The 27272-nt window shown below is 42.1% G+C and overlaps 1 protein-coding gene across 1 annotated transcript in view; it reads right to left on the bottom strand.

Annotated features, from left to right (window-relative positions):
• Nucleotides 1–27272, bottom strand: part of otog (otogelin) — an 82325-nt gene that overhangs the window by 49928 nt on the left and 5125 nt on the right. Inside the window, exons 2-20 of the mRNA XM_072464651.1 lie at nucleotides 26032–26133; nucleotides 25156–25307; nucleotides 23368–23489; nucleotides 22439–22644; nucleotides 22113–22243; nucleotides 21434–21540; nucleotides 20526–20635; nucleotides 19658–19783; nucleotides 18628–18736; nucleotides 17949–17995; nucleotides 16352–16497; nucleotides 15173–15305; nucleotides 12693–12870; nucleotides 10718–10842; nucleotides 8659–8871; nucleotides 7457–7622; nucleotides 1127–1201; nucleotides 759–802; nucleotides 518–677 (exon numbers count right to left, since the gene is read on the bottom strand). Coding sequence (XP_072320752.1) covers nucleotides 518–677; nucleotides 759–802; nucleotides 1127–1201; nucleotides 7457–7622; nucleotides 8659–8871; nucleotides 10718–10842; nucleotides 12693–12870; nucleotides 15173–15305; nucleotides 16352–16497; nucleotides 17949–17995; nucleotides 18628–18736; nucleotides 19658–19783; nucleotides 20526–20635; nucleotides 21434–21540; nucleotides 22113–22243; nucleotides 22439–22644; nucleotides 23368–23489; nucleotides 25156–25307; nucleotides 26032–26133 — 2452 coding nt within the window. The remainder of the gene's footprint in view (nucleotides 1–517; nucleotides 678–758; nucleotides 803–1126; nucleotides 1202–7456; nucleotides 7623–8658; nucleotides 8872–10717; nucleotides 10843–12692; nucleotides 12871–15172; nucleotides 15306–16351; nucleotides 16498–17948; nucleotides 17996–18627; nucleotides 18737–19657; nucleotides 19784–20525; nucleotides 20636–21433; nucleotides 21541–22112; nucleotides 22244–22438; nucleotides 22645–23367; nucleotides 23490–25155; nucleotides 25308–26031; nucleotides 26134–27272) is intronic.

Here is a 27272-nt window from a genome sequence, read left to right as displayed (position 1 = left end):
ATCGTTTGTCTCGACAAATTTGTGATTTCTCATCATGATGACAACAAAGAACATCTGCTGCAGCTTTATGAGGCTCAGATGGTTTTGCAGATAAAACTCTGGCACAGATGTAATGAACCCAGCGCTGACAGAAGACTGGCCTCCTGCTGGTGCCAGAGTCAAGACTAAACATGGACTGGCGCCCCCTGGGCGAAATCAGGACTAAACATGGACGGGCGCCCACTGGAGGTACCAGAATCAGGAGTAAATATGGACGGACACCCCCTGGGGGTACCAGAATCAGGAGTAAACATGGACGGGTGCCCCCTGGAGGTACCAGAATCAGGAGTAAATATGGACGGACACCCCCTGGGGGTACCAGAATCAGGAGTAAACATGGACGGGTGCCCCCTGGGGGTACCAGAATCAAGAGTTAACATGGACGGGTGCCCCCTGGGGGTACCAGAATCAGGAGTTAACATGGACGGGTGCCCCCTGCTGGTGCCAGTGTATAGAAATATGCTGGTGTGTTACTGACCCTGGGGGGCAGATGCAGCCGGACGCACAGGGCTCGTGAGAGGAACAGGTGAGGTTCAGCAGGTATGACTCACAGGTGCGCTCACAGGCCACTCCCCTCTGTGATGTCACTCCTGCATCAGAACAGTTCAGGTAGATCTGACCCGTGGGACACAAGCCGTCTGAGGAAGAGGACAGGGTTTTATATTGACCATGAAATGGATCCAAAGTCTTGGATAAAGTGAAGTTGGGCATGAACTCACCACTCGCTGGAGTCTGAGAAACGAGTTTCCCGTCGGCACACAACCTGCACACAGGAAAAATACGTCTATAAATCCTCGTTTGTGAGACAAGTGGCACTGTTGTGTACAAACTAAACTGAATATACTTTTTAATTAAATTGTTAATGCTTTTCTCACATTAAAAAAACATGATAACATCACCAGGAGGTGGGCGGGGCTGTTTTTCTAACAGTGTCCAGATGAAAGCCCTGAATCTTTTTTTTTTACAATGGAACCCTCCTGGACGAATGAGGGGTTACACAGTCTTGATGTATTGTGTTTACGTTTAGATTTGTGCTCTCAATTGTAACTCTATAGTAGTACTTTCTCTACAAGAGTTGTTGTCTTACTGAACACCTGCTGAAGTCATGATGACATCTCCGGGCTCGTAATCTGCTCCCAGAAAGCTGCACGGACACTCGCTCCTGGAAAACAAACAATTAAACAAACAAACAAGGGATTATTGAAGATAATCAGGGTGCGGGTGAAAAAGTGTGACGTGATCGTTATCGTCGGATGCTCTTGTGGCACATTGACTATTAATGTACATTTTTTGGGGGATATAATTTGGGGGATTTTTTTTAGTTTTCCCTGCAGTCAGATCTGAAATGCAGCAGACATGTTTACACCAAATGTGTCAGAAGTCGTTGCAGAGTGGAGGAAGATCGGGCTTAAGAGTTTTCGTGTTGTGTCTCAAGTAGGGACGTCAAGATCATTCGGTGAATTGATAATCGTGATTATTAAGGTCACAATACAATCGTAAGAACCCAAAAATAGTTGTGGTAGCTTTAGAAGCAAAATTAAGTCCATTTTATTTCAATGTATTGCCCAAAAAAATATACTTAAATGTATAGAACTTTTATCTCTGTCTTTATTTTGTCACATTTATCTTTTTGTCTTTTAGAAAATTCAGTTTGCTAAAGCAGAGCAGCAGTTTAAGACGCTCCTCTGTCGCTGAACTCTCGCCCGTTCTGTTACATGTGAAGTGTTCAGATTCAAGACAGATAGAGACTGTGTGTGTCCCTCATGTCCCTCGTACAAATAATGCCAAAAAGTCACATCTCAGAAAAAATATTTCAGGCGTCAGACCAAATAACTTAAGGAAAATAACAATCACAAATGACACAAATATACAAATGAATAAACACGTAAAATGTGGACTGCTAAACATTAGAGAAATTTCCTCCAAATTGCTCTTAGTTAATGAATTAATTAGTGACTATAACATAGATCTTCTAGCTCTAACTGAAACGTGGCTTCAACAAGACGACTACGTCAGACTAAATGAGTCCACTCTACCCACCCATGTAAACCCCACCCCCCATGTAAACTTTCAGACCGCCAGGAGCACAGGCCGAGGTGGTGGTGTGGCAGTGATCTCACACTCAAGCCTACTTATGAGCCCTAAAACTAACAATGCATTTCACTCATTTGAAAGCCTTATGCTGTCGATCACATGTCCAAATATGAAAAACCAAAAAGGAGTTTTGTTCATAGTTATCTACCGACCTCCTGGTCCCTATTCAGAGTTTTTAACAGAGTTTTCTGACTTTATATCAAACTTAGTGTTAGCCTGGGATAAAATAGTTATAGCTGGAGACTTTAATATCCACGTGAACATGAGTGATGACGCTCTCAGTAATGCCTTCAGCGCCTTGTTAGACAGCATTGGTTTCACTCAGAATGTAAATAAACCGACTCACACTCACAAGAACACTCTGGATCTTGTCCTAACGTATGGAACAGAGATTAGTGACCTCATTGTCCTCCCTCAAACCCCTATATTGTCAGATCATTTCCTAATTACCTTTCAGTTTATTCTTAAAGATCATCCAGTCCCACAAAATAAAGTTATAATGAAAAGGACAATATCTGAAAAATCTATCTCAAAATTCAAAGAAATAATAGAGCCAATATTCAGTGACATGTCATGTGATCCTGCTGAGAACAGTTTTAGTCCCAGTATAAGTGATCAATGTGTCGACTTGACCATGAATTCTCTGAAGTCTGCTCTTGACGTTGTCGCGCCGTTAAAACAGAAGGTCATTAGGCCAAAGCGCGCCTCCCCATGGTACAACCAAGAACTGCGTTCACATAAACAAAGAGTTAGAAAGTTAGAGGGATTATTTCGTCGCTCTCACACCGAAGAATCCCTAAAAGCATGGAAAAGCTGCCTGCTGTCCTATAAGCAGGCTCTGCGTAAGGCCCAAACCAGATATTATTCAAATCTAATAGAAGTCAACAAAAGTAACACTAAATTCCTTTTCAGCACTGTAGCTAGGCTAACAAACTGTCACAGTGCAGTAGAGCCCTAAATCCCAGCTTCTCTCAGCTCTGATGATTTCCTCCTATTTTTTAACAATAAAATAAAAACAATCAGAGATAAATTAGATGAAATTACCCCTGCTATTAGCCCTGAACTAGCCCAAGCTGTAAATCTAACGTCCCATATAAATCCACCTGTAAACTTAGAAAGGTTCACAGCTGTTGATCAAGCAGAGATAACTTCAGCCATTATGTCCTCTAAAAGCTCAACTTGTGTCCTAGACCCCATTCCAAGCAGACTCCTCAAAGACATTCTCCCCCTAATTATAGACCCTATTCTTAATATAATAAATACTTCACTCGAAAGTGGCTCTAAAATCCTTGAAAAAGTTGTAGTAAAACAGCTTTGTCGCCACCTGCAGGACAATAACGTATTTGAAGTTTTCCAGTCAGGGTTCAGAGCCCACCACAGCACTGAAACTGCACTAGTTAAAGTCACAAATGATTTGTTATTAGCATTAGATGGACTGATCTCAATCCTGGTTCTGTTGGACCTCAGCGCAGCGTTTGACACCATTGACCACAACATTCTACTGCAGAGGTTAGAATGTGATGTAGGTGTTGGAGGAACAGCCCTCAGCTGGTTTAAATCCTATCTATCTTGATAGGTACCAATTTGTTAACGTAAACAAGAGCTCCTCACCATGCTCTAAAGTAATTTACGGTGTGCCACAGGGTTCGGTACTCGGTCCAATTCTGTTTACTCTTTATATGCTGCCATTAGGCAACATTATCAGAAAGCATGGCATTAACTTCCACTGCTATGCAGATGACACTCAGCTGTATTTATCAATGAAACCTGATCAGAGCGATCAAGTAGACAGACTTAGTGCTTGTGTGAAGGAGATAAAAACCTGGATGACACTTAACTACCTGCTTCTTAACCCTGAAAAAACCGAGGTCATTGTGCTTGGCCCTAAGCATCTACGAGACGATCTATCTGAGCAGATAGCCACACTGGATAATGTTAGTGTAGCCTCTAGTTCTACTGTAAGAAATCTTGTCTTATTTGACCGGGAGCTCTCATTTAAAGCTCATATAAATCAAGTCTGTAAAACAGCCTATTTCCATTTGCGCAACATAGCCAAAATCAGAAGAATCCTGCCTAAAAGTGATGCCGAAAAACGTATCCATGCATTTGTAATGACTAGATTAGACTACTGTAACTCCCTGCTTGCAGCGTGTCCTAAAAGCTCCATAAAAAGCTTTCAACTGGTTCAAAATGCAGCAGCAAGATTACTAACAGGAACAAAAAGAAGAGAGCACATTACGCCGGTGCTGAAGTCTCTTCACTGGCTCCCCGTCGAGTTTAGAATCAAATTTAAAATTATACTCTTGACCTACAAAGCCATAAATGACATGGCCCCATCCTACCTCAAAGATGCTATAGAACCATATCATCCAAACAGAGCTCTTCGCTCTCAGAATGCCGGCCTTCTGGTGGTCCCAAGAGTCTCTAAAAGTACTGTAGGAGGTAGAACGTTTAGCTACCAAGCTCCTGTGTTATGGAATCAGCTCCCGACCCATGTTAAATATGCTGACACAGTCTCTTCATTTAAGTCCAGGCTTAAAACGTTCCTCTTCGAAATCGCTTATGGTCAGACTAGTTAGGAACAGAAATATAAACCCACAGCTTTAGCTATGCTGCCCTAGGAGTAACTATGCTGGGGGAAGTATGTCAGCTTGAGCACTATCCTCTTCTTCTGACTACTTATGCTATCAAACAATATTTATTTTTTAATTCCACTTGCAAACTGTTCACCGCCTTCTTTTTCTTTCTCTCACTCCTGAGGACCTGTGGACCCAGATGTCCCTCCCCTGGTGAAGTGGTCCCTGCCCTGTGTGGACGGTCCCTCATCTGCCTGAAGAGTGGGTCCAGCTCGCCTCCGACGGTCCCTCATCTGCCTGAGGAGTTGGAAGTAGTGTCTGGGGAGAGGGAGGTCTGGGAGTCCCTGCTCCCCCAGCGATCTGGCCCCAGATAAGAGGAAGAAGATGTATGGATGGATGTATGGATGGACAATTAAAATGATGTGATGATGATGTGATGTTGATTATAAAAAGTTTCAACGTGAAGCTGTTGAACATGACAGAGGCTCATTCACTCATGTCAATATAAGAAACACCTGAAAATCACTGGTTTAATTTTGGTTAGTTAATTGGACAATTGGTCAATTATGAATTGTGATCCTTTCTCTTTAAACATCTCTTTTTACGCGATTTATAATGAATAGAATGGCCAATACACAATATTAATAAATATATTTTAATGAGATGATGGTTAAATTAAAACACAAATTAAAGCAGAAACACATGTCTTAGTTAATGTGAGTCTTGTTTAGTTACATAAATCCACTTCTCTGTGGATCTGGCGCTCTGTCTTTCTTCTCACCTCCAGCATCTGTAAATCCAGAAATCTCAAGCTCTAAAACTCTGATTAAGTGTGATAATTGCTTGATAATTAGTTTCAGTTTCATGCATCACTGCAGTGTGGAGTGATGCATGATGGGACAGCTTGGGCACATTTGCAGGAACTTCAATAATAATCTGACTACTAAACAAACGTTAGCTGCAGCCCTGAACATGACTCTATTGCAGGATGAGGTCTATAAAAGTGTAATCCATGATCTGAATCTTGTATTTGAAGAGTGAAAAGCAGCCCAGACTCCGGCACAGAGGTGTTGGGATTGTGCCTGTTTTGGCCACACATTCTCCCGCCGCCGGCTGCTGCTCGGGTTTCTCTGGCATGGAGTAAAAAGGCCGGTTTGACGGCGGATTCCTGGTGGAAACCGGATCGCGCCGTGAGAGAGGGGGACATTTAGGACGCTCCGCGGGGCAGAAAATACACTTTAAAAGCCTGACCCGGGCGTTTATACAGAGAGCACTATCACTCAGAGAGGAGCCGCTCTGGAGCCAGGCCCGAAGCGCGAGCCAACACACCTGCTCATCCTGCCACTGCGGGAGTGCCTCTGACGGCCTGCAGGGGGTGACCGACGGCACACATGTACAGCCTTTCAAAGCTTGAGAACAAATGCATTCTAAGTTCCAAAACAGAGTCAAAAGTTTCAGTGGAACGTGCTGTGATTTGACTGGAGAAACTGGGGTAACGTCAAAGCTGCTTTAAACACATTTACCATAGAGTTTTTGATCATTTGTTTATTTATTAGCAGATGATACACTGTTTTGAAGGCAAAATCCTGATTTTTAGGTTTTATTGGACAAATAATAGAGAAATGTTGAGCACACAATAGTTTTTTCCTTTTTATTTACAGATTTATTACAGACTTAATCACTAATTATACTTTTTGTGAAGCTCAAATACACAAAGCTAAGAAGCCTACAAAATAGTATTTTTTCCATCCTTTGAAATAGAAAATGCCTATTTCAAAGGTTATATCATTTTAAAGGGTTTCTGATTCTCGCCAATACAGACCAGGCACTAAACACAATAATCCTCAGGTTTAAACCAGGACTGAGACAGGTCTAAATCAGGACTAAACTAGGTCTGAAGCACCTTTGATAGTGACCACTGTAGAGCGAGAGCACTGCACAACAGCTACAGAGAAACAGGACTAAACCATTCAATCAATCTATCAATAAACCTTTATTTATTGAGCCCTTGACAACACTCATGGTGAACAAAAAAAATCAACACAAGACAAAAGCGTTAAAAGTCAGTCTGAATAAATATGACAAACCCGCTCCAAACCAGGACTAAACCATGCCTCTGCAAGATATTGACTACTGCAGACCAGGAACATCCACATGATCTGCACTGAACCAGGACTAAACCAGGACTAAACCAGGACTAAACCAGGACTAAACCAGGACTAAACCAGGAATAAACCCAGTCCAAACTATATATACTTAAACAGGTTTAGACCAGGCCCTTATTGGTCTTATTCAAGTCTGTTGCACTGAAAACTGTTAGTTATTGATGGTAGAAATCAAAAGAAGAACCCAAAATGCAAAACAATTTCAAAATAATCCAAACCTGACTCTACAGGTGACGGAACAATGACAATGGACCAACAAAGGACAAGGTGAACCATTGGGTTTCAAGACACTGGAGGACAACAACAGGTGAGACGCAATCAACAACCAGGATGTAAAAATGGACAACAAGCACACAAGAGACAAGTCAAAACAAAACACTGAGGACAAAAACCTAAAAAACATGCCAAGATACAGAAAACAACCAGATTCATGGCAGGTCGAGGGCTGCATTATTATTATTTTTGCTTGCAGAAACACTTTCTCTGCGCTCATTTGTTCAAAGCAGAGCGTTATTTTGGTGCGGTCTGACTGTGATAAAGATCTGGAGGGACTCGACAGGTGATGAAGGGCGTGTGTTTTACCTCTGGACACAGGTCCGTGTGCGGTGGTTGTAGAAGCTTCCCTCCGGACACACACAGCCTTCTTCGCATTCGTCCGAACACGGCTGGGACTGAGACAGGGCTGAGCAGCGCCGCAGACACGACGAGACGCACGGGCCATAGACCATTGAGTACGGGCACGTCACCTCTGTGGGGGAAGGACGAGCGGACGGTTAGTGCGTGCGGCGCAGAGAAGGGACCAACAGCACAGTTTTGTCTTTGGCTTTTAACACAGTTTGCAATGTTGACTTTTTAGCTGTGCTCTTAGCTTGTGTTCATTTGTGTGTTAAGTCCTTTGGTTGACCTTGCTGGTTTAAAAGTTCTCGACAAAGAGTTGGGATGTTGGAAAAAGGATGCTGAGTTTGGAGGAAGAGGACATTTACAATTTAATAATCAAGGCCCCTGCTCCCGAACAGTAAACAATGTGAGTCAATGTACAATATCAAGCCCATTTGAACAAGACGAACCAGGTCTAAACCAGGTTTAGGTCTCATCAGCGTGATGTCCAGTTTGAAGTATGCCGATGAATCCACCAGAACCAGATTTGACCTTTCCTGGACTGTTCTCAAAGGGTTTTTTAAAGGCGCTTTTTAATTATCACTGGTCTACTTATGGACAAATACAATGTAAAGTTCTTTGACTGTCCATAAAAATTATTCAAAAGAAATGCATTATTAATATTATCATCATTATTAAACCAGGTCTAAACCATGATTGAGTGGTCAAGTGAAATTTCCTCAAATTGTATCATATGTTTATGTTTTCTCCTTGAGTCACATTACAAGCCTCTTTTCCTAAATGTTATGCTCTTAAAGCAGAACTGAGTAACATTTTTACTTTATTTAACATATTTGTAAGTGCCTGTGATGGTTAAATATGTATTTTAAGGGTGTTGGAAGTGTCCGACGTCGCCCCCTGCTGTCTCTGGATAGAAAACCAGCCTTGAACATGACATCAACTCCCCAGAGAAACCCTGGCTTTTTTTTCATTGGCCACGTTAAATGTTTTTTTCTTGTTCTGATTTTACTGACTTTTTATGATAAAGAAAGAAAGAAAAAAAAGTATTATGGGGAAGAAAAGGCTTTTGTGTCTCTGACAATGTATTTTCACAAGGAAGCAGCAGGGGGTGCTCTATGACCAGAGTTACTTACAGAGTTACTAGGATTCAAGTGAGTTGGACTTACCGCACTCGGGGATGTGAGCTCTGAAGTCGACGAGGACTCCGTGTTGGCGACAGTGGCGAGCGTAATGTGCCAGGGTGGCGCAGAAACATGGAGCGCCGCATTTACAGGCATCAGAACGACACTGCAGCACGAACGACCCCGGGCTCAGGTGCTCGTGACATGCCACAAACAGATCCTGAGTCAAGACCGAGCACTTCTCTGTTGCATAGGACACTGGTAGATGAGGGGGGAGACGAGGAGGGAGGAAGAGACGGAGAAGGAGAGAGGAGACGAGGAGGGACGGAGAGAAGAGGGAGGAGGGAGGAGAGAGGAGGGAAGGAGAGGGGAGCGAGGAGAAACGTCATTGTCGTTTCAGCATAAAATGTACTGTTTTGTGTACATTTTTATACATACAACACAGTATATTTTGAGTGTATTTTGTGTGTATTGTGGGTGTGTTTTGTGTGTATTTTGTGTGTGTTTTGTGTGTATTCTGTGTGTGTTTTGTGTGTATTTATGATACACACTCCTTGATGACAATATTCAGACGTGTAAAATTACCCACAGAAGCACAAACTTCCTGCCATTTTGAAAGATCCAGTCCTGGTTTTGAACATTTAGTGTAAACATACATACATAATTGGGTAATTTCAAAGGGTCCACAAGGGTGTACGTACAATAATAATCATAATATCCATATTATACTGTCTTTCTTATTCATTGTTTGTATGTTTGTAGTTTCTTAGTGTGGAATAAAAAAACTAAGGATATTAAAAATGAGTAGAACTTGAATTGTATTGTCACTTTCTTGCTCTGTAAAACACTTATTTTCTTTTGTGCTCAATAAACATTTTTAATAAATAAAAATGTGAAGGTTCATAAAAACTGCAGTAAAGTTTATGTTATGTTTTTTGTCAACAAATGCATGGATTCCTGTGTTTTCTCTGGACCTAGTGTTGTTGTTCTGAAGTTTACAGCCTGGAGTGGACTTTAATCTGGAGCTTTTCTGAAAGTCATTTTGTCAAACGAACATTTAAAGGTTTTTACCATTTTCTCATTTTAATTTTAATTCATGTATTTGTACTGGTTGTACACATAAATGAGTTTTACACCAATCGAGTACGTATTCGAGGAAAAAAAGTTGAAAAATCTGTATGAAAATGACAGGAAGTGACATTACAACAGGGAAATAGGGGATTTACACAAACTACTTTTATGACTCTCTAAACATTAATTCAACAAAATAAAGTCGCTCTAATATATTTTTTATTAGGCAATAGTTTTTTAATAAGTTGTTTCGAGAGATTTTTTTTTTAATTTTTCCTGTTTTTTCGGATTTTCCGCAGTTTTTTTTTACCAAAACCTCAATCAAAATAAAAATGTATTCTGCACCAGCAACTCCGACCCGGAGTTAGATAGATCACTTTCGTCCGAACGTCAGAGAGCTTTAAAACTCGTGCAACTCACAGCTTCCTAGATCAACCATAGATCCATGAGATCGACTAGTAGATTAACATAAAGGATGCGGGGTGGGCGTGGCTTTGGCTCGGGCTTCCATTCATTGAACTCGTCGTGTTCGAACGAGGAAATGAAGAATTACGCGTCTTGACCGATTATATCAGAATCATTTTTTCCAACTCATGTCGACATGTCCAGATCGTCTGTGGAGTCACGTGTTCTCATCTGAAGGCATTGTAAGGCCGCTACTTCCCGATGAGTTGATCTGAGCTGCGTGTCCACGACTCGAGCGTGTGAAAGGTTCCTACGCCACAGCGTTGTGGCCAAATTTAAGATAGCTCAATAAGACATTTTCATTCATTACACACTTTATGATTTCATCAATTACAAACAGGAAGTGAAATTATAAACCTATTTAAAATATATTAAATCTTAACAGCATTTTAATTCAATGAGTCATTTGACCTGTAGGGGGCACTTTAACATATCCATCACCAGAGCTATTGTTTGTCTCTGTTTCTCCTTTAGCGCTGGTTATTTTGGGCATTTGTGTAACAGGTTAATTATTTGACTGTGTATTGCATATTTTGTGTATATTTTGTACATTTGTGCACGTTATTACCGGCCTGTTGGTGCGTGTCACACGGGTCGATCTGAGGAGCGCTCAGGCTCACGGCGCACGCAGACGACACCTTCCAGCCATTTCCAAAGAGCTGCGGCGTGCTCTCGATCATCCCCGACGGTGAGCTGAAGGAGGACGAGAGCGAGAGCATTAATCAAATGTCAAAGTTTCTTTTTTAACCCTCTAAACATTCAACTAAATTAAGTCACTCTTAACACTGACACTAAAAAAATATTGTTACATAGGATGAGCTTTGACCCAGTGGTTGCTAAGTAATTTCCTAGTGTGATCCCAGGAAGTGAAATTATAAACCTAAAAATGTGCTATTCTTTAAAAATTATGATATACATATATATGTATATTTAATTATTATTATTTTTTAATCTTATTTTTTATAACAGTGTTTTAGTTGAAAACTATCTATTGGCCCTTGAAACTATCTGTGGTCAGAAAAACAGAGCTTTCTTTCCCAAACAGACAGCACAGCGTGAATCATAGCAAACCGCCGAGACCCAGATCTGAACCCCCAAACGCTACAGGTTATTTACACGGACTGAACCATGACTGAACCAGGCCTGAAACAGGACTGAACCAGGTCTAAACCAGGACAGAACTAGACCTGAACCAGGCCTGAACCAGGTCTACACCAGGACTGAACCAGGACTGAACCAGGACTAAAGCAGGACTTAGCCAGGACTAAACCAGGACTGACTGTGGAGCACTCAGAAGGAGAGAGGGAGGTTCATATTGTAAATTGTACTTAAAGTTCATCCAGGTTTATGATAAATTGTGCATTCAAGGTTTAATAAGATCAGAAGAAGATTCCACAGTTTTAATCATTTAGATTTAAGTTATTATGTCGCTATTTATCTTATATATATATATTTTTTTTTTTTTTTGTCGCAGCAACACTGAAATCCCCCTAAACATTCCCTTATCCAATGTTAGTTTATTTATTAACCTTTACTTAACCAGGTAAGAACCCACTGACACTGAGAGCTCTAACCCTAAGTGTTAATAAATCAAATGAGTGTGTAAATGTTTAGACTCGTCCCAAAGCTTCTCCTGGTCCATATCTGTCACACACATCCGTCCTCTGTGATCCCATTAGAGCCGTCGTAGACCTGCTGTAGACCCGGTTTAGGCCCGGTTCAGATCTGGTTCTCGAGAACAGGCGGGTCCTTGTTGAGTCTCTGTGGCCTCGGTAAAGCCCTGATCACAGTGTGCATTACCCTCAGCCCTCGAAGCGTTCAGTCGATGAAAGACGAGCAGGGCATCAAAGAGACGCAGAGAGAGAGAGACTACAGCAGGACAGGACCGGGACAGGACCGGGACTACAACAGGACAGGACTGGGTCTGGACCGGGACTACAACAGGACTGGACCGGGACTACAGCAGGACAGGACCGGGTCTGGACTGGGACAACAGCAAGACAGGACTGGGACTCGACCAGGACTACAACAGGACAGGACTGATTCTGGACCGGGACTACAGCAGGTCTGGACCGGGACTACAGCAGGTCTGGACCGGGACTACAGCAGGACAGGACTGGGCCTGGACCGGGTCTACAACAGGACTAAACCGGGACTACAGCAGGACAGGACTGGGTCTGAACCGGAACTGTACCGGGACTACAGCAGGACAGAACCGGGACAGGACCAAGACTAAACAAGCCAAACTGAGGACTTAAACAACACTAAAGCAGGACCAGACTGGGACTTAGCCAGGGGCTAAACCAAGGTCTCAATACAGTGACTCATTCAGACGATCCTGAGCATTTAAACAGTTTACACAGGTTTGTGCTGTAAGATCACCCACGTGTAGAACCTGGTTAGTTATGAAGAATTGCAGCATTAGTTATAATGGCAGTAAAAACTACTGCCTATCATGAGATCATGAGAGCTGGGGCTAAAGGTGGGGCTAAAGGTGGAGCTAAAGGCGGGGCTAAAACAGGTCTGACCCACTGTAAACTCACAGGAAGTCATCTTGGCTGTTCCCGTTGAAGGTCCCGCACAGACCCACAGTGTCCTGGAGCCAGCGCTGGTCCAGCTGGAGGTAAAGTCTGGACTCGGACCACGAGTACTGAAGCCGGAGCCCAAAGGCGGCCTTCACCTGGACAAACATGGACGACAGCTCCTGCACCTCCAGCACGTCTGAGGAACACAAACAAACCAGCCTCAGACAAACCGTTTATTCAACATATAAGTAATTCATCTCAGTCATCTCAATGCACTCTCTCTCCCCTTCAATGTTCCTCAATTGAACTGAATGCAATTTGTTCCTTATTTTGGAGAATTGTTCTGGTTTAAAGGTGGTATGGACGATTTTTTTCAGCAAATTTTTTATCATATTTCCTCGTGGCGTGGATAAATCATTAGTCCTGCCACGCATCAATCATAAAACGCGTAGTGTACGGGGCAAAATGAAGACTGAGAAAGACTGTTCGAGCTGACGCAGAAGTGGACAGAAATCTACGGGAGACGAGCGATGTGATGCGCTCCGTTGCGCTAATAAACAAACGCACGTGTGTGTTGTATCAGCCCGCATGGGGGAGTGCGCATGCGCACTTCCGCCTGCGTTCTCAAATCGCCGAAAAATCGTCCATACCACCTTTAAGTGTTCAATAACCTACAAATTTATCCTAGGCTCCTGCACTTAAATGTGTAGTGCAGTCCTCATGTGTCCAAATGTAGCTTTAATATCAGATTCTTCATCTATTTGTTATTACGGTGTTGTGGCAGCCCCTTTGAACAGGGTGATTTATCAGAGCACGAGAAGGACAAAACAAGGGAAACACTGATGAACATGTCAAAAATGTGTTCTTAAGATGTCTAACAAGTCTAAAAATGTACCAATTTCTCTGTGATCTCACTGTAAATGCAGACAAAATACAATATACTGTATGATCACGGTTTCCATGTTCCTTATTTTAATTTCCAACCCTTCTTGTAGCTGAAACCATCTGGAAATAAAACTCTAGAAGAAGTGAATCTCCATCTCAGCAGTTCGAAGATTTATCATTGTTTAGTTCCGTTCATGTGACATCAAAACATTTCTTCAGCCAATAATATTTAAGACAGAGGGAAGGCGGCTGAAATTAATATTGTCAATACACAGACTTTTGTTGTAACAGTGAGGTTTTAGGTCTTGTCGAATTTTCTTGTCAACATTCATAGATAAAAGTGGCCCTTGCTCCATCTCAGCTCTAGAACATGAACACAAACCTTTCGATAGGAAGATTGTTTCAATTGATACTTTGAATAAATACTTCTGACACCAGAACTGCAGGATTAACACTGGTAGAATGGCAGAAGTTACGTGCAGCGTAGTGTTCACGCTGTAGTATCTCGGAACTTTGTGAGAGATTTACGATTTTTTAAAGAAATCTTCAAACTTCTGATCTCCAAATGTCGAACCTGATCAATATTTGTGCGGGTTCTGCTCCACAAACTTGTCATATTAATCTTTATTATAATTAGGATTGAATAATGAGGCTTCTGTGAAAAAACGACTTAACTTTTGAACGGAGACGACGTTTAACTTTCTCGAAAGAACGATCTGGCACTGGGTGAGTGTGGAAGTGGAGCTTTTGTACCGATGAGGAAACACAGGTGAAGGTGAAGAGATGGGCGTGGCCACAGTTAAGGTGGGAAAGTACTGGAACTTCTGGAAACCCCTAGAAACACTGCAGAGGTTTCTGGATACCGTAGAATGGGAGTTGCTTCAGGTAAAAGGACATTAATGGAAACTGTTGGTAACTCTTTCCGGAAACAGAGACCTAAAGTTGAACTGTGACATTTTGATCCGCTGCGTTAAAGTGAAAGTAAAAACTACTCCAACTTCAACTACCAAGTACCATGCTGCTAACGTCCCCAGACCTTATTTAGTCAGAAGAACTTCTCAGTCCCCCATGCTAGCGTTCACACGGCAACAGCGGCTTTAACATTAGCAGCTGTATTCTTTTTTCTTCTCCCCTAATTTTGGTCACTTTTATTACTATTTAATTTTTTTGTCCAAGTCGTTTCTCTTGTGGATCAGTAAAGTCTGTCCAAGTCTGAGAATTAACTATCCATATTTTCCAAAAAGCAGCATCATAAATGTATTTGTGTCGCAAAAAAGGTTCCTGGTCTGACTGGAAAATACCCCTGAGCAAGAGCTAAAAAAGTCCCCAAAGTGTGGCCCCAATCCCAAGTTCCTCCTCTCTCTCAACACTTCAAATGTGGCCTTGAACTATTAAAAAAAACATGTAGTTCCTCGTGTTTGATGATGCTCAACAGAAATGAGATGTTGTTGATCTATAGTTGTTAAAAAAAAGTGTTGTTCTATATTTTTATACATTACCTAGAGCTGTGTTATTGCTCTTAGCCCCTCACTCGCACTTAAACTTGGTTCTTTGACCCGCCGCAGACTGGGACAAGGGTTGGTCTGACGTGACAGTGGTGTGTGTGTTTTTACCGTCGGAGTAGGGCAGGGCGATGCGGTACTGTCCCCCCAGAAACACCTCTCCCACGTGGCTCAGGGTCAGCTCCGTCCTGGGGTCTTCGTCCACCACCAGACTCACCGACTGCAGACATGCTCCGTCCAGGTTCTGCAGACAAACGCAAGTCACCAACTACAGCAGGGCGAATTGGCAAACAAATACATCATGATTTTCTTTTTCCTTGTACGGATCATCGGAATCACGATTTCCTGTTCTTTTTTCTCTCCATACAATCAATGGCTTTGAATTAGGGCTGCACGATATTGGAAATTATTGTGTTTTGGCTGTTAAGCAGTGCTTTCTAAGGTCTCTGGGGCTGTAGTTGACTAAAGAAGGTCTTAGTTGACAAAAAACATGCCCTGCCGATCTCTAAGTCGGCCAAAATGGCTATGTAGTAATTGAGTAGGTATCTGGAGAAAAGTCGACACACCTGTAAGTCCATCCATGACCTCCTTCTGAGTTTCATATCATTGTGGGCATAATTAAGCTGTACAAATTTCACGTGGTGCGTCCTGTTCCGTGGCCGAGTCCCTCTGCAGTTATGTCTTTGTCCCGTTTGTGCCCCCGGAGTCTGTAAAGGCCGCTCCTGAAAGCACTGGCCCCTCTGCCGTCTCCGCTTACACTAATTTGTCTCTACACGTCGATCGTATCGTGATGTAAATGCTCCATAATCTCAGTGCTTCATTCAGACGCAAAAAAGAATAGTACAAGAGTCACAAAAGAGAGCAGCCTTCGGCCCAGAACTGTCCCGGGTTTCCCACAGACGCATGTAAAGGACGTCCCACTTAAAGAGCTCCATTATAGGACAGGAGAGGCACCGGGAAAAGGACTGGACACAAACACGACAGACAGGGCTGGGTCCAATGGCAGACACAATAATCAAAATTATTCTCTTTCCTCATATTCATCTATTCTAATTTTCAATCTGATTTGGATTCAACAGTTTCATAGTATAATGCTATGTTTCAAATGTAATAAATATGACTAGGGTTGTACAAAGTCATGAAAAATTACAAACTAATCGATACTAAGGTTGCATTTATTCCCCACGACCTGCCCACATTTCTCTTGGCCACAGTCGTTTGATATGAGAACACCCATCTCACATTTAGCTTCACCTGCATAGTCTGAGGCGTAAAGTTCAGTTCACTCACGGGTCCACAGGGGGCGTTCTGGATGGTGACGGTGAATCTGCCGGAGCTGTAGCTCTTGGACAGGACGTACTGACAAGTTGACGCGAAGGAGAAGACTCTGCCGTCGAATGAGTGGAAAAACATGTCCCCGGACACAGAGCACTCGGCTGGAAAGAAGAAGAAGACGTTTACCACTCAAACGTTTAAGACACCAACATTCATGACTCAAACGTTTACGATTCAAACATTTACAACTGCGAGAGGAAGACGGAAAACACGGAGGCCAGAATTAGAAGCGTTCAATAGAGATGCACCAATCCATTCACAATATCATCTAAAATGATATATATTACACACCTCTGATATCGATACAGATATTTTAGTTTTGAATATCGGTTTATAGACGGAAATTAACAAATCGTTGCAGACTGTTTTTGACATTACCATCCACTCAATGTATTTGAGCCTCAAAATTCCTGCTATGGAAAACATAGATGAAAACCATTGGAACATACTTTCGGCAGCAGGAAAAAGGACATCGCAAAGAAATGGATGACACAAACTGCAAATTGACAAGTTGGATTAAATGGGATTGGTATTTTGGTTATTCTGGACCTTGTGTGTCTTCAATTTTCTTTTCTTAGGCTGCCTTATTTTGCCTCTGAAAACATTTCTAAATAATAATAATATTGATTTTTATCCAGTAGTTATGACATTTTAAAAAGGTTTTTGAAAGTCCAGCCGGAAAGGGGAAAAAGAGCCTCTTAAAATGTGGTAAATTTTGGGTTTATTTTGTATTTGTTAGTTTGGAAATTAATGTTTTACTGCCCAGAAGTTTTAGCCTTGTCTTTTATCAGAGGGTTGACAAAGGGTAAAGGAAATACAGAGAAATTCAAATTTACATGTGTCCAAACTATAACATACAGACGTATTAAAGAATAAATAAAATACAGTGTCATGATTACAAAATGAGTCCCAGGACAAAGGGCCTCACTAACAGAGACTCCTGACTGTAAACGACTTTAGATAGATATACGACTCGTCCGAGCTGCGTCAGAACTGAAGAAGCGACTTTTATATTCACTCCAAAAAATGGGTCAAGTGGACATAACTCTTTCTTCTTCAGCTGTTTTACTTTTATGTGATACTAAATGCACTCGTGTTTTAAGTCTGAGTAAGAACGTCACAATGTCAAGTTGAGTTATTCACGATTATTATTGAACAAACAACAGTGAAATCTTTAATTTTCTTTCATTCCCGTGGTCTGACATGTGACAGTTCCTCAATTTTGTGACCGGCTTTACCAAACTGAACTTTATGAAAGACGAAATAAAGTTAAATGTGACAATAACAGCAAGATAAAAAGTTACATACATTTAAGTCAATATTTTGGATGAAATGTTGAACTTTAGACTTAAATTTGCTTCTCAAACTGTCGCAATTATTTTTTACGATTATTGTGACCTGAATAATCACGATTATTGATAAATCGAGTGATATTCTCTTTAGTGTGATCTGAACTCCTGCTGTTTTAGCTCACTCTCAGAGTCCCATCACTCGGCTCAGGCTCTGAAGAGTAGCCCGGACTTTTGGCAGAGCCCGGTCCCTCTGGACTCACCTGGGCAGGTGTAGTCGGTGCAGTTCCAGACTCCGCCCTCACAGGTACTGCAACACAGCACAGGTATTTACAGGTATTTGCAGGTATTTCCAGGTATTTGCAGGTGCTTGCAGGTGTTTGCAGGTGTGACGGGCGATGGAGGTCAGATAACACTGATTAAAAAATTAAAAAGCCTGAGGAAAGTACGACACAAAACTCCACCGAACTGCAAGTCAAGCACAGGCACAACCGTAACATAAAGAAATGGACAATGTTATATAGAACAAGGGCTTCTTTCAGTCGCTTTTGCCAAGGAAGTAAAAGGACAATAAAGTCTTGACCCTCAAGAGTTTAAAATCCCACACAAATTCACAGAATACAGCGTTTTTAGCATTTTATATCACGTTGTAAATCTTAGTCCGTTTTATGAAGTCATGTCTCGAGTTGTCAACATAAGAGGTCCAAGTCACAACTCTGCTTCTGTTCCCCCAAAAAGTCAACCTAAATGTCTGATTATGTTAACTTTATCATTTGATTTCATGAAGCTGCTCACGTACTTGAGATAGATATTATAATCTTGCTTTCTTTGGAACTGAATCGAGTGTTCAGATGCAACAGGAGCATGTTTTATTTCCATTGGAGCGTGGCCTCAAATATGTGTTCAAACTCATGTAGTCGATAAAGTGTAAAAGGGACTGACCAAGTGTTGCAGCGATCGTCCAGAGTTTGTCCTGAAGGATACATCAGACCGTGATGTTCACAAGGACAATCGGACGGAAGCACACAGGCTCCAGACTCAAGGACCAGACCTTGAGAAAACAAGAGGCAAACAGGTCTAAACCTAGTCTAAAGCAGGTCTAAACCAGGACTAAACCAGATCTAAACCAGGTCTAAACAAGGACTAAACCAGGTCTAAACTCAGTCTATACCAGGTCTAAACTAGGACTAAACCAAGACTAAACCAGGTCTAAACCAGTACTAAACCAAGACTAAACCAGGTCTAAACAAAGACTGAACCAGGACTAAACCAGATCTATACAAGGTCTAAACAAGGACTAAACCAGGTCTAAACTCAGTCTATACCAGGTCTAAACTAGGACTAAACCAAGACTAAACCAGGTCTAAAACAGGTCTAACCCCAGTCTCAACCAGAACTTAACCAAGATTAAACCAGGTCTAATCCAGTACTAAACCAAGACTAAACCAGGTCTAAACAAAGACTAAACCAGGTCTAAACCAGGTTTAAAACAGCTCTGAACCCGGTCTAAACCCAGACTAAACCAGGTCTAAACAAAGACTAAACCAGGTCTAAACCAGGACTAAAACAGCTCTGAACTAGGGGTAAAGCAGGACTAAACCAGGTCTAAACTAGGACTAAACCAAGACTAAACCAAGACTAAACCAGGTCTAATCCAAGACTAAACTAGGTATAAACCAAGACTAAACTAGGTCTCAACCAGGTCTAAAGCAGGACTAAACCAGGTCTAAACCAGGACTAAACCAGGTCTAAACCAGGTCTAAACCAGGACTAAACCAAGACTAAGCCAAGACTAAACCAGGTCTAAACCAAGACTAAACCAGGTCTCAACCAGGTCTAAAGCAGGACTAAACCAGGACTAAACCAGGACTAAACCAGGTCTAAACCAGGTCTAAAGCAGGACTAAATCAGGTCTAAACCAGGACTAAACCAGGTCTAAACCAGGTCTAAAGCAGGTACACATAAAGCATACCTTGGGGGCAGTAGCAGCCGTCGACACAGGCCAGTCTGCTGTCGATGCAGCTCTTCTCTTTGGTGCAGGTTTGAGGACAACAGTTGATGCACTCGCTCCACTGAAGACCCGAATCACACGACGTCTCTGAGCAACAGAAACTGAACAATTAAGAACAAAAACAACTGCACAATAAAGAGCTACAGAATAATATTTAAATTATAAACGTTAAAAAAGACAGATGTTATGAATTATTATCCTTGTTAAGTCAAAAATTAGCCTTGATTTAATCTTGGTTTTGTCTAACAGAGGTTTGTCTTTCTGTCACTTTTATTTTACGTAAGCTGACCCAGCAATGACCACTTTTGGCTTGATGCATCAGTAATTGAAGGCACTCATAATTTTTTTGTGATTTTCTTTAAACATTATTTTCCAAGGTTTCACAGTACACTAGGGATGGGCAGCGAGACCTGGTATTGTAACAGCCCCAGTGCAAAGTCTTTATGTTCCACTGGATCAATCAGCTCCAGTGCTGTACGGGCTCTTAATGAGGATGAGGAGTCACGCAAATGTCACGCACAGTCAACACAGGGTATAAATCATTTCTGGGTCTGCATCTTTTCATTTGACCCATGTTTCAAGATAGGATCAAATTGTGACAAAACGGTATCGCCCCATCCCTAGTTAGAAAGTGTATTAAAATGTCCTTAAAATGTCAGCACAGTTGAAATAAATCAGGGTTACAATGAGAAGTTTAAAGTTTTGGTGTGTGTAGGTGCTTCTTTAAGGCTACAGCACGACATCTGCAGATTCACAGGACACATTAAATGCTGATCTACTCCAGCTCAGTTAAACCTTACAGAGACCCAGGAGGATGTTTAGATGTTACCACAGAGAGGAAAAGCCTGTCTCCACTGGATCAGAGCGTGGTCTGCGTGAGCACAAGCTCGAGCGTATTCACTGAGCACCAAACACAACATCTCATCCACAGGACCAGAGCTGCAAGAGAAGAAGAGTGAGTGTTAGAAGAGTGAGGTTAGAAGAGTGAGTTAGAAGAGCGAAGTTAGAAGAGTGAGGTTAGAAGAGTGAGTTAGAAGAGCGAAGTTAGAAGAGTGAGTTAGAAGAGTGAGTTAGAAGAGCGAAGTTAGAAGAGTGAGGTTAGAAGAGTGAGTTAGAAGAGCGAAGTTAGAAGAGTGAGTTAGAAGAGTGAGTTAGAAGAGTGAGTTAGAAGAGCGAAGTTAGAAGAGTGAGGTTAGAAGAGTGAGTTAGAAGAGCGAAGTTAGAAGAGTGAGGTTAGAAGAGTGAGTTAGAAGAGCGAAGTTAGAAGAGTGAGGTTAGAAGAGTGAGTTAGAAGAGCGAAGTTAGAAGAGTGAGGTTAGAAGAGTGAGTTAGAAGAGTGAGGTTAGAAGAGTGAGTTAGAAGAGCGAAGTTAGAAGAGTGAGGTTAGAAGGGTGAGTTAGAAGAGTGAGTTAGAAGAGTGAGGTTAGAAGAGTGAGTTAGAAGAGCGAAGTTAGAAGAGTGAGGTTAGAAGGGTGAGTTAGAAGAGTGAGTTAGAAGAGTGAGATACCTGCAATACTGTTTATCAATAAAGCAAGGTACAGAGAATGTCTTTAGTTGACTTGATAAGGTTAAAAAGACAAATAATGATAAGGTTCAACATTTGGGGATGATAAGTTTGCAAATTCTTCCAAAAAAAAGCAAATCCCACATAGATTTAAAGGTCATTGTTCTCATGGAATAAAAAGTAGAATCCAAAGGGGAAAAGAGGATTATGTAAATGAGGAGTGGAGTTCTCACAGGCAGAGGTCGTTGGAGCAGGAGGCCATATAAGACAGAGGACTGACGAACTCGTGACAGCTCGAAAACGGAGGCTCCAGAAGAAGAGAGCACACATCATTGACTTTCTGTGGACGACAACGGCAAAAATTGTGGTTAAAAAAAGAACTGAACTGGGTCTAAATGGGTATAAACCGGGTCTAAACCAGGACTGGACCAGGCCTAGACCAGGAATAAACCAGGTCTAGTCCAACTTAAAAGTTGGTGCTGATAAATGACACAGTTAGCTTTTACTTTAATTAAATAAATAAATATGAGGAAGAATACATAATGTATTGTAATTTTTTTTTTTATCATTTGTATTGTTAAATATGATTTCAGTCTCTTTGGTACAAATAGACTCTTTAAAATGTTTAAAATTCCAGATTGGAGGCGACGAGGTCAAATGAAGTAAGTAATGACATGTTTTTAATGATTAACGATATTAGATCTAAATGCTGATGGTTTTATAACAAAAAATAAACAACAATTCTGAATTTACAGAGAAGAAACAAAAAAAAACAAAATTCTAGCCTCAACTATGTGTATCTGAGGATTTTATTTTGCCAAAACCACCTGGAGTTTTTTTTTTTTTTTTTTTTTGGACCGGATCTAAATCAGGTCTAAACCTGGTCTAGACCAGATCTAAACCTGGTCTTACCTGCAGTACATGGTCCGGGGCTCCAGAGCACGGGGAGGTGAATCCTGGGGAAACTATTGGACATCTGGACTCGTTTGGCTCCGCCTCCTGCCAACTGTTCCCAAACATCTCGATTTCCTCCGTGAACACTCCTGAAGAGATGGATTCAAAGGAAAGAGATGTTCAACCAGGTGAAAAGTGAAAAGATATTGTAGGAAAGCTGAAATATACTTTGGTCAAATATTATCTTCAGAGTATTTTACACTTGGGAGCATGTGCATGTGGAGGGAAGGTCTGAGCTGCAGGTTTACGTGCGGTGAAAGAGGACTGGTGGTCACTTGACTCACCGTAGCTGGTGCGTAGGTCGTCCTGCACATCGGCATTGAAGTTCCCGCACAAACCACAGGTGCGACCCACGAAGTCCGGACTGAGCTTGATGTAGACGGAACCGCGGCGTCCGTCCCAGGCCAGAGTAAAGCCGCGCTGCGTCGCCAGAACGTAGTCTGCGATCTGCTCCAGCATCAGGTCGTGCACGTGGTGAGGGAGGTCCAGCCTGAGCACACACGGCACAAACGTTATAAAGCCGCAGGTGTCTAGGTGTTTGTCTTTGTTGCTCTTCTGTCTCTGCTCCTCTATCTCTCCTCCTCTATCTCTCCTCCTCTGTCTCTCCTCCTTTGTCTCTCCTCCTCTGTCTCTCCTCCTTTGTCTCTCCTCCTCTGTCTCTGCTCCTCTATCTCTGCTCCTCTGTCTTTGCTCCTCTGTCTCTCCTCCTTTGTCTCTTCTCCTGTCTCTCCTCCTCTGTCTCTGCTCCTCTGTCTCTGCTCCTCTGTCTTTGCTCCTCTGTCTCTCCTCCTTTGTCTCTCCTCCTCTGTCCCTCCTCCTCTATCTCTCCTCCTCTATCTCTCCTCCTCTATCTCTCCTCCTCTGTCTCTGCTCTTTTGTCTCTCCTCCTCCTCTGTCTCTACTCCTCAGACTCTGCTCCTCTGTCTCTCCTCCTTTGCTCCTCAGACTCCACTCCTCTGTCTCTCCTCATCTGCTCCTCTGTCTCTGCTCCTCTGTCTCTCCTCATCTGCTTCTGTCTCTCCTCTTCTGCTCCTCAGACTCTGCTCCTCTGTCTCTGCTTCTCTGTCTCTGCTCCTCAGACTCCGCTCCTATGTCTCTCCTCATCTGCTCCTCTGTCTCTGCTCCTCTGTCTCTCCTCTTCTGCTCCTCAGACTCCGCTCCTATGTCTCTCCTCTTCTGCTCCTCAGACTCTGCTCCTCTGACTGAATCTCACCTTTGACCTTTAAACGTGACGTTGTGCTTGTTGAGTCGGATTTCTCCGTCGCGGCTCATGAACAAACTGACGGAGCGATGACAGCTGTAGGGGGAGGAGCCACAGTCTGGGTCGTTGTGAACCTGAAAAACAAAATTAATAATAAAAAATAAGTCAGACGCTTACCAGCCCTTGAAACTATAAATTATAAAAAATATAAATTACGAAAAGCTGCATCTTAGCGACATCATCTTTCAGCGCCGGGTGCAGGTCGGCTGTGAACCACGACAAAACAACCTGTTTTGTTCAATCTATTAAAAGCACTAACTGACAGCTCCATAGAGCAATAAAAGTGGAAAATTAAAATACACCCACAGCTATAATGTACTTGTTTATTTATTTATTGGCCTTTGTTTACCCAGGAAAGTCCCATGTGAACAAGCTTTTAAAAGCCAATAAATTAAAGTTTATCAAAGGGGGAAAAGGTCATAAGTAAAGGTTTTAATAAGTTTACGTTTAATATCTTCTCACCTCGCTTAAGAAATATAATCCAACGTGAGTTTGAATTTGACCAATCTGTGTCCCCAGATACCCGGTTTAGACCCGGTTTAAACCCGGTTTAGACCTGGTTTAGACTAGGCCTGTCATGATCATTATTATGTTGACTTATAACAACAACAGATTAAATATGGAATGATATTTTTGGGGTATTTATTGTGTGTGAGGAATGTTTTGTTATGTGCTTGTTGTACAATAAGATTTGAACTGTAGAGTATTGAATAACTCACAATTATGAATGTGACTAATTCACAGACTAAATAAAAACTAAAATGTCTAAGTCTGGTTTATTTATTGCAAAGTGGGGCTGAGATTAGGTAGCTGCATTATACATTTTCCCATTTGATCTTTTCCATGTTTTCAGTTGATGCTCTAGATTTGTTTAGGCCTTTATACTTCAATCTTCTCTTAAATGTTAGATGTTAATGTCAAATGTATTTTTCAAATGTGAACTTAGAACAGAATCCCTATACCAAAACCAATGCAGTAAATGCAATGTTTGTCAAAAACATCAATATTCTTTCCAAAATTGTTCATCTCTAATGAAACACATAATTAACTGTGTGTGTTTCTGGTGTAGATCTGGTTTGGACGATATATAGGGTCGATTTGGATTATTTTCCCCAAATTATGTAGTCTGAATTTACTACAATGTCATCCTCAGACCTGTAAGAAACTCGTGTAGTCTTTGCACTAAAGTGTTGGACTAAAGCTTTGTGTGTTCTTTAGGTAGCAGGTTGCCCCAAATTGTGCTGGAGATTGAAAGAGGGGCTAAACGACCCTCCCAAGCACAATTTACAGACAACACATTATCCTGCAAAGAGGAACTATCGGCCTGATTTAGCGGCGTAAAAATGTGTCGAGAGAGTTTTCCCAGTGTAAATTCTGTTTACGGTGACTCCACATTATCAGAAGGATGTATTAAACAGCGCTGTGTGGAAACGGTTAGCTGATCTGCTCAGATTAGGCCACTTTCTGAGATTAGAGTCAATTACATTAAACCCGGGGGAATCCTCTGAAGACAGGACCGACGGAGCGGAACCGAGACCTGGACCTGGACCAAAAGCAGACTCTGAGGGATTTAGAATGTTTCACCGCGTCCTCAACTCATCTCTTACACAAACAGTTATAGATATTAAAACTGACCCCGTGTGGCTAGAGCCTGAACCTGCAGAAGAGACACATCCAAGTGATTCACAGCCCGAACACCAGGAACTGCGCCCCGGCATTAGGGAACTATTGAAACCGTACCTGCACAGTGAGTCCAGAGCCCTCCTCGCAGTCCCGCAGGAGTGTGTAGGTGCAGCGTCCGGGGAAATGGAAGTAGAGTCCATCAAAAGTCTCAAAGTTGTACTGGCCCCAGCTCCTGCAGGTCATCTCCCGCTCGAAGCCTGGGTTCGGCACTAAAACACAACAGATAGATTTACATGTTACGTAAACTGCACTGAATGAAAAATGAACTAAATGCAGTGGATGAACATATTTTAACAAGCAGCAGACTGTGGACATGAGTTAGTCTAGGTGGAGATCAGGTGATGAGATTGTTCAAAATTCGCTACTGTGGCCAGGGGAAAATGTTGTTGTGTCTTTGAGTGAGACACTAATGTAAGAGCTGCGAGTGTCCACTGGAGGAGGGAAAGTCCAGTCACCTTTGTATATTTTATATTGTTTGACTTCACAAACATGTCTCCAGCGTCTGTGAGCATTAGGACAGCAACAATAATAAACTACAAAAGAAATAATCGTTGACTAATCAATAAATTAACTACTGTTAGAAAGTGTTCAAATGAGGTCTGTGGAGTGGGCGTGGCCTTGATTACATGTCTGTGGAGTGGGCGGGCCTTGTTTACCAGTCTGTGGAGAGGACAGGGCTATGGTTACCCGTCTGTGGAGTGGGCGGGGCCTGGTTACCTGTCTGTGGAGTGGGCTTGGCCATGGTTTCCTGTCTGTGGGGTGGGCGGTGGCTTGGTTACTTGGCTGTTGGTCTGTGGAGTGGGCGGGGCCTGACTACCTATCTGTGGAGTGAGCGGGGCCATGGTTTCCTATCTGTGGAGTGGGCGGGGCCATGGTTACCTGTCTGTGGGGTGGGGCCTTGGTTTCCTGTCTGTGGAGTGGGCGGGGCCTCACCTGTCTGACACCTGTGTCCCGTGGCCTGGAACAGACTGCAGTCACATGACTCTGTGTTCACACACTGGCCTCCGTTCAGACAGGGAAACCGGCACGGACCAGCTTTGGACACAAAAACATACAACTTTATACCAAACCAGTCCAAACTAGAGCTGAAGTGAAGAAATCCCCTGAAAGAAACAAAAAACATATTTACATTGTCCAATTGAGTTTGTTTCATTCCCACATAAACATTTTCAGTTTATTTTCTAATTCCGTAAAAAGAGCAAGTTATTCATAGTCAAGAAGGTTTCAATTGGTTCCAATCCATCGAGCACAACCATGAATTCAAAAGTCCTCTCACTAGAAACCAGCCTGTTTAAAAGCCAAAATGAGAAAGCCGATATGAGTGAAAATGTAGTCATGAGATGGACTCATAGTCTGTGAACTTATAAAGAATGTAATGACTAACTCTGGACAAAAGCCTCTTACCTGTTCAGTCCAGACTCTGAGTAAACACAAGTCTGGGTCAGGAAATAAGATTATGACCCTGAGGACATTTGACATTTTCATCATTAGCGACTGTCAATCTCGGGCGATTCCCTTTAACTTGAACCTTTTGTCCAGAATGCACTGAATGCACCAGAATGTCACACACTATTTTGGCCTGTTGAGAAATCTCAGTTAAGGAAAAAAGGGCAAAAACAAAAACATTTAGATAATCTGAAAATGGTTTGTGGAACTTTGGACTAATTCTGTCGTAATTCTGTCATTGTGCCTTTATTATTATTTATCATGATTATTATTATACTATAATATTTTGCTCTCTGGTCATGTTCCTTGTTTTTGTATCAATTCAAAAAAATATATACATATATATATATATACCGTATTTTCTAGACGATAAGTCGCACCGAAATATAAGTCGTACCAGCCAAAAAATGCATAATAGAGAAGAAAAAAACAAAAAGTTGCACTGGAGTATGAAATGCAGTTGCAAGTGTGAAAATAACAAATAATATCACATATAAGTCTCTCCGGAGTATAAGTATAAAAGTATAAATATAAGTATAAGTCACACCCCGGCCAAAACTATGAAAAAAGGTGTGACTTATAGTCCGGAAAATACGGTATATATCCATATACATAGTAAATATTCGACGTGGACAGCAGTTGTGGTTTTACAGACAAACAATCAACAATAACTTTAAAATATAGCCGCAAGCGGCAATGATCGGCCCTCGCCACGCCGCCGCCACACC

Source organism: Eucyclogobius newberryi, unplaced genomic scaffold, assembly GCF_026437365.1.
Source record: "Eucyclogobius newberryi isolate DKJ021-1_F unplaced genomic scaffold, fEucNew1.0.hap1 SCAF_5, whole genome shotgun sequence".
Classification (NCBI taxonomy): domain Eukaryota; kingdom Metazoa; phylum Chordata; class Actinopteri; order Gobiiformes; family Gobiidae; genus Eucyclogobius; species Eucyclogobius newberryi.
This window is presented reverse-complemented; position numbering and strand designations above follow the sequence as displayed.